The sequence below is a fragment of the Callorhinus ursinus genome, unplaced genomic scaffold (assembly GCF_003265705.2).
Source record: "Callorhinus ursinus isolate GAN/ISIS: 27379988/994484 unplaced genomic scaffold, GSC_fseal_2.0 scaffold75, whole genome shotgun sequence".
Taxonomy (NCBI): Eukaryota; Metazoa; Chordata; class Mammalia; order Carnivora; family Otariidae; genus Callorhinus; species Callorhinus ursinus.
The window spans coordinates 3,747,542-3,758,492 of NW_027397137.1; the positions used below are offsets into that span (position 1 = coordinate 3,747,542).

The 10,951-nt window shown below is 49.1% G+C and overlaps 1 protein-coding gene across 3 annotated transcripts in view; it reads right to left on the minus strand.

Moving 5' to 3' along the window:
* The window catches only part of TMPRSS3 (transmembrane serine protease 3), a 23,217-nt gene extending 14,195 nt beyond the window's left edge, over positions 1–9,022 (minus strand). For 2 of the 3 annotated variants that reach the window (XM_073887044.1, XM_073887043.1), the window contains exons 1-5: positions 8,922–9,022; positions 7,403–7,535; positions 2,504–2,614; positions 1,565–1,681; positions 1,056–1,179 (exon numbers count right to left, since the gene is read on the minus strand). In XM_073887044.1, coding sequence (XP_073743145.1) covers positions 1,056–1,179; positions 1,565–1,681; positions 2,504–2,614; positions 7,403–7,535; positions 8,922–8,942 — 506 coding nt within the window. In that variant the 5' untranslated portion in view covers positions 8,943–9,022. Of the gene's footprint in view, positions 1–1,055; positions 1,180–1,564; positions 1,682–2,503; positions 2,615–7,402; positions 7,536–8,080; positions 8,124–8,921 lie in introns of those variants that run through there. The other variant, XM_073887045.1, reaches the window with a different exon arrangement.
* Positions 9,023–10,951: the final 1,929 nt, after the last annotated feature.

A 10,951-nucleotide genomic window follows, 5' to 3' on the forward strand; every position in this document is an offset into this window, starting at 1 on the left:
TGTGTGTGGCATGTGCGTGTTGTCTGTGCATGTGCGTGTGGTGTGTGTGCGCATGGGGTGTGAGCCCCCTCCTCCCTGTCTGCGAGGGGTGAAGTCTACATAATCCTGGGAGGCATCTGTGTGCGTGGTTTGGCTGTTGTCACAGGGCTGAACTGCCGCTGATTCCTGAATCCAGGTTGTCACAGGTGAGAAGGAGGCGGTCTCAGGGACACAGGCTGGGGGACATTGGGGTGTCACGGGCACTGAAGAAAGGAGCTGAGAGGATGATGCACCAGATCTAAAAATTGAGGCTCCCTGGATTCCAAGCAGTTTCCGGCTTTAATGCCCAAGTCGGGGAACTGGGCCGAGGACGTGGGGATTCAGGTGCAAACACCCAGGAGCCTGGGAACTCAGAGAGTCTACCCGCTTTGAACCCCGGGGGGGCCAGGAGCAAAGGGGGTTGGGGTGCCGTGGTGGGAGGCCACAGAGGACAGCAGGGCCGGGGGTCAGAGGAGGGGCCGGGAGAGAGGAGGAGAGAAATGTGTCCCCTCGGCACAAAACGTCACGTAGACAAAACCAAACGCTGAAAAGTGAAGACCCCACTCCCAGCGCTGTCCCTCCTACATGTTGCCAAACAACTGTTTGAAGTGATTGTGTTTTCCCTAAATGGCTGGCTTTTCAAACTTGGGTCTTTAGGGCTCCTGGGAAGTGTGCGCACACATCCGTGGGGCCACCGGCCCCCGGCGCATGGGGGCCACGTAGCCACCCTCTGGCTATGGCCTGAGCAGCTGGCGGCTCAGAAGTTCTCTATTTCCTGTGTGCATCCGGGGTCCTGTCCGGACCATGAGACACCCCCAAACGTGCCCCTTCCCGTGTGACTGATCAAGCCACTTAGCAGGCGGGGGCTTGGTGTGCCCACCTGGGGCGCGAGGATGACACCAAGGTTGCCGGGGGGATGCGGCATGACGATGAGCAGCCGCACCCCGTAAATGCCCCGCTAAGAGGTGGCTCTCTCTCTCCCCATTGTCACCACGATCAAATGCTTTACCATCAGCAGGAAATGTTCTTTACATTACCTTGGAAAGCCCAGCTGGGCACAGGCGACGTTAGCATGGAGGCCTCTCCAATCGTCAGAGCACATGGTTCTCCACGCCGCGGCTGTGAACACCTGGAGCACTGCGTTCTGGCCGCTCACACGGACTGCCCGGTGCACAGGACGATCAGGGTGTGAGCGGCCCGCCGAGGCTGAGCCCGCGGGCAGAGATCGCTCCGCAGCCGGCTCAGCTCCCTGCTCTGCTGAATCTGTCCTGCCCCTCGCCCGCAGCACCCCCACCCTGCAGAGCAGGGGCAGTTCTTACTGCCTGGACCCCCTGAGGTGGTATGTGTGTTCTCCCCCAACTGAAATTTGACCCCATGTAACAGTCCTCCCCCGCCCCGTGCTCCCAGCTCAGTCTCCCCTGGGGACGCATGGCAGGTGGATCACAGGTAAGGACGTGCGTTGAGAGCGGCATGGGTCTGGGCCCGCTGCACGGATGGGCAAGGTCAGGGTCGGGTTGTCCTCCTACCGTGAGGAGCCTGGCCTTACCACACCGGTACTCATCCTCCCCGTCTCTGCAGTCTGAGACCCCGTCACATCGAGCCGTCAGGTCAATACACTTAAAAGATGAGCGACACCTGTACTTTCCAGAACAATCGAAGTGGACTGAGGGAAGGAGGGGACAAGGGCATCAAGGAAGGGCTGGCTTCTTCAGTGGACGACACTAACAACCATCCACTGGCCACGTGACCTTGAGCTTGGCCATCAATAACGAAACCTGCATTGAAATTGCAGCCTGTTTCCCTCAGCCCAGTTTCTGTTCCAAATTCCAGAGGGTGGGGCTGCGGCACCCCACTTTGTCTCACCGTGGCCTTGAGCCACAGGTCTGGGGCTCAAGGTCGAGAAAGAAAATGCATGGCTGCGGGCCGACTGGCTAAGCCAGCTGAGCAAGGAGTTCCAGAGCGAGGACGACTCGGCCCCCAGTCTACCTCCTATTGTCTCCGACCCTGGGCAAGAAGACAAGGGACCAGGGACCACACAGCTGAGCAGGCGGGCCAGTCGTTTGAAAGAGAAGAAGAGATATTGTTCCCTATCAGAGTCCATCCAAATGACTCACTTTCTCAAAAGCCACATGAACCTTCTTGTTAAAATGGCAGGTAGGCTTGGCCTTGCACAAATGGCCTCCTTGTGTTCTCCTGGCCCCTCACCCCTCCCACCCGCAGAATCCTATTTCATCAGCTGCCTTTCAGTACTTCTAACTGGGCAGGTTCCTTGGTGACAAAGCCCCGTGCATGGCCAGCAACCCCTCCTGGGCCCCAGGCTGGCCCTACATTCATGCATGACTCAAAGTCAGCAAGCCCAAAAGACGTTTGCCTCCAGTGATTAAGGCTGGGTGGCAGCACCCCGCCGGTGTGAGCGGGGAGCTCATCAAAGTTTAAACGCCTGGACAGGCATTCGAGAGCTCACTAAATAATGAATCGTACTCACCGCCCAGACCGATGGCCAGTGCTAATATCAAGGCAATGATCCCAACGACAATGATGGGAAAGAACTTCAGTGGGAGCAGGGACAGCAACTGTGCCGCAACCGCATCTGCGTCTGGAAACCGAGAAGGTGGGGGAAGAGCAAAGAGCCACAGAGCAGCGGATTTGAATAAAATAAAACTCAAAATTGAGCTACCCATCCTCTCTCCCCTCAAAGCAGAGAATGTTTTGGCCCAAAGAAAGTCGCCGTAGTGAGACCAAAGGCCACCCCTCCGGGGACACGTGCTCCAGAGGCTCAAGCCCCATGCGCTCCACCCCTGACCCACTTGTGTCCACGCCGGGTTAGGGGCTGGTGCTACTGACCGAACTGTGTCCCGCCCCACCCCTCAGTGTGTTGAAGTTTGGACCCCAGAATATCATCTTATTTGGAAATGGAGTTTTTACAGAGGCCATCAAATTAGAACAAAGCCATCGGTGGGTCTAATCTCATTGGACTGGTGTCCTTTAAAAAGGGGACAGTTGAAGCCAGACACAGACATGCATAGAAGGGAATGGTGTGAAGAGACACAGGACACCATGGGAAAATGGGGGTGATGAACCTACAGGCCAAGGAACCCCAAAGATCATCAGCAAACACCAGAAGCTGGGGAGAGGCGAGGAAGGGTTTCCCGCAGGCTTTAGCGAGAACACAGTCCTGCCGGCCCCTGGGCTTCAGTCTTCTGGTCTCCAGAACCATGAGACAATGGACCTGTGTTGTTCTAAGCCACTTAGTTTGTCGTCCTTTGTCTCCGCCGCCCTAGGAAACTGGTAGAGGAGGGAAGCGGAGCCCAGGTCCCCAGAAACGCTTCCCCACAGAGGGCGGTGACACGTAAAACCCAAACAGGGTACTCTGAGGAGAGGGAGGGCTGGGGCCCCTGAGGGAGTCACCAGATGATGTAGCAGCCCATTCTCTGTGAGTCTGGTGCATGGTGACACCAACAGCCTTGTCCCAGACTGTCTCCCTGAGGATGCTGGCAGAGCAAGCAGCCTTAGAAGATAGAGATGATGTCTCTCTCTAGAGCAAGGAGCAGGTTTACTTATTGTCTGGCTTAACAAATACAATGTCTTCCTTTGGGACAAAGTGTGTGCAGGTCTGCTTGCACTCCATTATAAAAGATTTGAGTTGCCTTGGTTCTGGGTTCCTTCGTGTGATGCAGACCCCCTGGGCCTGCAGAGTATCCCTGGGCTGTTCCGCACCACCTCCATGGGGCTTGGCGGGCATGGGTAACTGACTCGAACAGGATGCATGTGCTGCTTGTTCCACGAGTAACAACGTCCTCCGTGTCTGACCCGGGAGTCTCCTGTCTCCTGCCAACATCCAGCAAACTGGGCAGGCTGATTTGTTCGGTTGCACGTAGGGTAAACCCCAGACCTGACCCAGTTCTTGCCGAAAGAACCAGACAGATTGGATGAGAAAGAGGATGCCCTATATAAGCGTCACAATGCCCCAAAGTACAAGCATCTCTGGGCAACCAGGAGAATTTCCATCAGCACATTTACTCCAAGGAGAACAGGCCCCTTCATGCAAGTTGTCTCATCAATCCTGAAAATACACCTATGCCAGAGTTGTCCCCACAGGGGACAACTTCCCTGTCCCCAGGGAAGGTGGGAGTGTAGGAAGGGCAGACAGCCTTCTTCTCAGCACGCGGTTACTCAGGACACGATGTCCCTCCCTCTCACACCCTAGGCTTAGAGACGTTGAGCTGAGAGGGCTCCCACAGAAAGCCTCCCGAAATCTCCCCCTGCCTGTCTTTGGAAACCCACAGCTTCACCCTCTGGCAATAAAGGGTGTGCTTATAAAATGGCCAATATCATTCAGGGCTCCTTAAAGAAGAAAGAATTTGAAGACAAAAATGGGGGGGGGAGGTGGGAGAGAAGGAGAAGAAGAGTAAGAGAAGGAACGAGGAAGAGGGCAAAGGGAGAAGTTAGGGAGACTAAGGAAAGGCACGCAGTCCGTGGCCTGAAGGATGTAGAACGAGGAGGGGGAGGCAGAGGGCAAGGTCTTTGTCTTGGCCACATTGAGCAGGCAATTTGCTCTGCAGCTGTGTTCTCAGAGCCTAGACCAACACCCGGTGTGCAGCAGTCCTTGATAAATAGAGCTGACCCTTGAACAACGCAGGTTTGAACCGTGCGGGTCCACTTACACGCGGATTTTTTATAATACCGTACCTCAAATGTATTTTCTCTTCCTTAAGATTTTCCTGATAACACGTTCTTTCCTCTAGCTGACTTTATGGTACGAACACGCTGTATAATACGTGTAACACACAAGATACTTGTTAAGTGAGTGTTTACGTGATCAGGAAGGCTTCTGGTCAATAGTAGGCTGTTAGTTGTTAAGTTTTGGGGGAGCCAAGAGTTATAAGTAGATTTTTGGCTAGGTGGGGAGTCAGCAAACTACTCCCACCCCTGTGTTGTTCAAGGGTCAACTGTATCAGTCAATGGAATGGATGCATGACATCATGATAATGGAGGTTGTTTTATCTCAGCATGGGAGACCAGTTCCTTCCAGGGCAACCAATTAGTGGTCTTGAGTTTACAGAGCAGACTCTTCTTTCCAGCCTTTCCCACCCCCAGAAGCCTGCACCAAATTAATAACTCCCCCTTACCGAGAGCCCACACTCCACTTACACTTTAAAAATCAGCAGGAACCCCAAGAATGACCTCTTATCATTTCCAGTTGCTCTGTGTCTAAGAGTTAGATTTAGGAAATTCATCCTAATTATAGATTCCAAGATTGCTGCTCAATTAGAACCTTTGTCTCGTTCACATTTGCCCCTTTACAGCTCAGCTGCCATGGTGCCCTGTGGGCACTACCATGGCCCCACTCCCCCTCCTTGTTCTGTCTTTGAGAGCATGCCTGGAATAAAAAGCAAAATGCCTAGCAGCTTCCCAAAAAAGAAATGCAAATGATCAACCAGCACGAAAAAACCTCCAACCTCTCTGGGAATTTGAAAAACTGCAAATCAAATGTAACTACATATCAACCTCACAATATTTATTATGATTGCTGTTGTAGCATCGCCACTGCAGCCCAAAGTAAAAGGAAATGGACCTCCACTTATAGTCAAGAGGAGTATACGTTGTATAAACTTTTTGAGAGTCAAATTGGAAATACGAACCAGAAGGCTTAAAAATGGAATTTTTGACCTAGTAAAACCACTTTCAAGAATTTATCTGAAGATGCCATCATTGATGTACATAAATTTCTACCTATATGGACACTTAGAGAGGTGGCATATGTAATACTGATGCGCGGGAAGCAGCCTGAACGCCCATCAGAAGAAACTGGTGATAGAGCACATGTATAGAGTTAGTTCCATGATAGGGAAAGGGAGTTGGCAAACCTCCTCTGTAAAGGACCAGTTAGTAAATATTTTAAACTTTATGAGCCATATAGTCTCTGTTGCAACTGCTCAACTCTACTATGGCATTAAGGCAGCCATAGACAATAGGTGAATAAATGGATGTGTCTGTGTCCCAATAAAACTTTATTTATAAAACCAAGGAGTGGGCCACATTTGGTCCATGAGCTATAGTTTGCCAACCCCTAAAGAACATTTAATTATTTAATGCCATGGAAAGAAGAACATGATATTGTTTCATTTGGGGGGAAAAAAAAGCTTCAAAATAGAATATGCCACTTCCAAAGGAAAATACAGGTGTGTAGATCAGAAAAAGGCAAGAAATCCAATACTAAAGCACAAATAAGGTTATCTCTGAGTAATGGTAAAATTGTGGGTAATTTTTAAAACTCTTTTTGATTAACTGCGTTTTCTAAATTACTACAATGAACAATACATTGCTTATTTATTTAAAGCACTACTGAATTCCCACTGCTAGGAATTAATCATGAGGAAATAAGCAAAATTAGCAGAGGTGAATATGTATAGCGTCATTCAAGCTCATCTTATCTGTACTATAAAAATATTAGAAACAATTGTATGACAAATGAGGATTTAAAGAACTATGTAAATTACACATCTACTTGATGGAATGTTGTGATGTTATAAACAAAAGGCATACATAAAAACCAAGCAGCACATGGGGAAACACCTGTCTATACCTACAGTGTGCTTGAATGCGTACTTATGGGCAAGGACAGAAAGAGGATGAAGGCAAACATAAAAACCAGGTAAATCTTGGGGGTCAGGTGATAGCAGGGTATTTCTTAAATGTATATTTATGTTCATTTTTTTGCATTGTATTTTTAAATTATGTATCCTTGCCTTTTCTTGGAACCTGTCCTCCCACCTCCCGTATTCTCTACCACCCCCCAGCCTCAATTGTCCAGAGGGTTTAAAAGGAATCATTAGGGCGGCCCCCGCTCCACGCTTTCTGGAACCTCAGCCAGAGCCCCCAGGCAACCCCCGTGCTGGCCCCAGGGGTCAGCATTCCGGCTCACTGTTCCAAGCCCTGCATTTGAGACCTATTTACAAAACCAACTCTCCTTGTTGCTCAGAGCAACTCTTGTCTCCTGCTGTTGGATTTTATTCTAGGCATCAAATACCTTCAGCAATGCCCAGCTTACTCTAAGTTTCCCGGAAGAGCTGATGAACATTGGTTCTCAGGACTTTCTGGGGGGCTCGGAGATCTTCTGGCAGGACCTGACCCCTCATTCCCAGGGGCAAAGGGAGCCTCAATTTCTGAAAACCTCCATCCAGGGAATGCAAGCTTCTGTCTCCAGGAGTTGGCAAGGGGCTGAACAAGGGGATGCCCCTCTCTAATGCCCCCCTCTCCAGGGTTCTATAAACCCAAGGAAGTGCAAGCATCCAGCTTGTGGGTGTGAGAAATCCTGGTGAGGATGTCCCCAGAGGGACACTCTGGGGACAGTTCCCCAGAAATCACACCTGGTTCCACTTACCTGGTGCAACAGGACTTATTTTCAAATCGTCAAGTCCAAAAAGTGATCTGAAGGAGAAGGGGGCTTCCGCGGCAGGTGGGTCCGTCTCCCCCATGGTGACTATTTCAGGACCTCTGACGTTTGGCTCCGCCTCCTTCACCAGGAAGAACAGAAAGCGTTTGCTCCCTTATTTACAGTTGTAGTGTCCAACGCATCTTTGTCATGTTAAATCTTTGAAATCCAACAATCCACATAAAGCACATTCAGTACCCGTTAATCAAAAGTATGTGTCCAGCGAGAACGCGTTTTTGTTTTTTTTTTTTCTGAGCCACAGCAGGTAACAGAGAAACTTCCGGAGTTAACGAAAAACTATGAACTGAATTCTGCTAAAATAATGACTTTCTCACTGTGTATTCCTACCAATCTTAAAATCAGTTGACTAGCAATCTTTAGAGATACGCCCTTTTACGATTTAGAAATTACTGTACCTTTATTTTTCAGAAGATAAATCACTTTCAAAGCACTTTCCTTCTCTTTTTTGTCGTTGTTCTTTGTCCCACGGAAACTCAACCCTTTGCCTACACATGCATAGGACACAGATGATAGGACACCTATCATAACCATAAGAAGTTTTTCATACTCACACAATGTCCACGCCCAAAAAATGTAGATGGCACCAGGGAGGGGACAGACACTCACCCACAGTATTTGTAGTTTTCTGTAAACACAGCCCTTCCCTGGCTCTCGCGGGCATGACCTAGTTAAGGATGAAAGTATCCGTGCCCTCTGGGTGCCCAGTCCCCCACACAGCAAAGGGAGGAGCAGCTGGGGACCAGCTATGCACCAGCTTGCACCAGCTACACTGGGGCTCTGTTTCCTCCAAGAGAATTCCACCCATCGCAAAGCCAGAGAGGTCAGAAGCCTCTGGAAATCATTCCTGTAACTCTAAGAGGGGCGGAGTGAGCAAGGAAATGGCGGAATGTTCCCAACTAAATCCCAGCTCACCCTCCCAGGTATCAGTCAGGCATGAGTTCTCTGGGAACCTGCTTCTTCAAAGTAGGTTCCAACAGGCATAGAAACATAGATACTTAAATCACCCATTTTCAATTTCTGTTTACTGGTTGTAATGTTTGAAATTCAACAAGAAACCATTAAGCCTTTTAACACAAACTCTGTCTTCGTGTTGCTTCACGTGGTCTTAGGAAAATTGAAGCGAGAGTTATGCACTAAAAATATTTATTTCATTTCCATCTCAAAAGTGGCTCTGAAAAGTATCTTAGAAAACTAGTAAATTCACATCCGGATTTTTGCTTTTGATTCCTGCTGCTACTTGCCACGTACTATCAGCATGTGGCAAATTACGCAGCTTAAATATTTATGATCAGAATAAGAACAAGTGGTAAAATGCTTCCTGAAACCTTGAACCTAGGCATGGAAGTCCCTTCCCAACCAGGCCGTCGTCGGTCGGTTTCACAACACTGAGAAACGTTGAGAAATCCTCTCTCAGAAGCACCGTCTCTCCCCCACCCACTTTACTCACCATTTCTGGGGCCGCCATCATTAAAAGCAGAAATATTTTCCTTTTTCATTATAAAAGCCAGCGTGATGGTAAGCAGGCTGCCAACAGGTTCTACCAATCAGGAAATACTTCCACCGAGTCACTCAGCCTTGTCGACTCAATCATCACAGCACACAGCATTATCACGGGCATCTGTGTAACCCGACCTGGATGTGGCTATCAAGTGGCCATTGGTGGTAAGACTGCAGAGACCGGGCAGGGGAAAAATGTGACTTGCCTTTAATTAGTAAGTAAGGTAAGCAAACCTTTTCAGAAACTTCACGTAAGAGTCTTGGGAACATAGACGCTCCTTTTATAAGAGAACAGATAGGTCCTGCCTGGTGCTGAGCAAGCACACCGAGAGGGGCAGGCAAAACGCTCTGGCAGGGGTTTCTATCCCGAGGTGTGACTGACTTACAGCTGCTCTGCAGACAAAAAGAGAGGGGACCTGAAGTTGTTCTCACAGTGAGCACTCCATAGAGACACTTACACTCCATTCTGCAAGGGGCCTCTGCATTCTGAGGGGTTTCTGCACACAATACAGCTTTAAGATGTTTTATCAGGAGAGAACACAGCCCTGCTGCTGTGGGCAGGGAACTGAGCCCCTTTGGAAGTCTAGTGGAGCAGAGCTAGATGCATTCATTTATTCACCAAATATTTATGAGCCATCTGCCATGAGCCAGGCATCTAGACTCAGAGCAGATGGCAGAGAGGACAAAGCATTCATCTGTGGTCTCAGGTGATGACAAATGCGAGGAAGAGATGAGGCTGGGAGAGGCTTAGAGAGTGATCAGGCAGGGTGGCGGAGGAAGACTTCTAGGAAGAAGTGGTATTTCAGTGGAGACCTCATTGATGAGATAAAGAAGATCTTATGAGCTAAGAGGGGAGATTGTTCCAAGCACAGGACCATCAACTCCAAAGGTCTGGAGAAGATGAGCTGGGGGGTGTTGGAGGAACCCCAAGAAAACCTATATGCTTGGAAATTGGCAGATCATGGAAGGCCTGAGCCATTGGAAGGACTCTGGTTTGGTTTCCATGTGATGAAAAGCCACCAAAGAGCTGAGCAGGGCAAAGTCAGATCTATGCATGCGTACCAAGTGTAGGGACAGAGGTGAATTCACAGAAAGCCAGCAGGAAGCTACTAAAAACCTGGGCTACCATGGCAGTGACTTGGACCAAGATGCTGGTGGGGCAAATGGGGAGCAAAAGCTGGATTTGGGATTTTAAAGATAGAGTTGGCAGGATTTGCCAATGACAACAATAGCTAGAGAGATATATTCAGCCACTTGTGGTTTAACCCAGTTTTGTTTTCCTGCCTTCCAGCACCCGCCCACACACCTCTCAATGTTTTTGGATTTAAGACTGGGGATCCTTCAAGCTCATACACCCCTCCTTTACATCTTTCTTAACTGCTCTCGCTAGTCCTTGAACGAAGCTTTGCCTTCAAAGACAGGGATAGAAAACTTAGAACTTACTTCTTTCTTTGTTTTCACCTGAGTGCTATAGGTGATGCCCCAATGGAGTACGACTCTCAGAGGACAGTCTAGAATGTATCATCGTGGCACTTGACACAGTGATGAGTGTGTGATAGGCTCCAGGTACATGGATGAGCTGATCATAAACTAAGGTGGCAGAACAATACTGAGTAGACATGTAGGAAACCAGAAGCACTCATGAATTCACATATGTCATATTAATTCATTAACATGTTAGCATCTTGGGATGTGTGTCAAATGAGGTCAGTTTGCCTGGATATAGCAGGGAGATGACCCAGGATGGTGGCTGAACTTCTACCACCATACAGTAGCCTCTCAGAAGGCTTACCTACAAATTGACTTCATCAATCTCAAAATGAAACTTTAAGGAAATAGAAATCAGCATACCTAGGGCTGGCATTCACCAAGGTGGTGTCTTCCGTGGTCTTTGTTTAGAGGTATGAGAAGGGGAGGGGACCCCCCGAGGGGTCCTCTAGGAGCTGTGAAGTTTTTGTAACCTTTTGCACACAGCTTGAG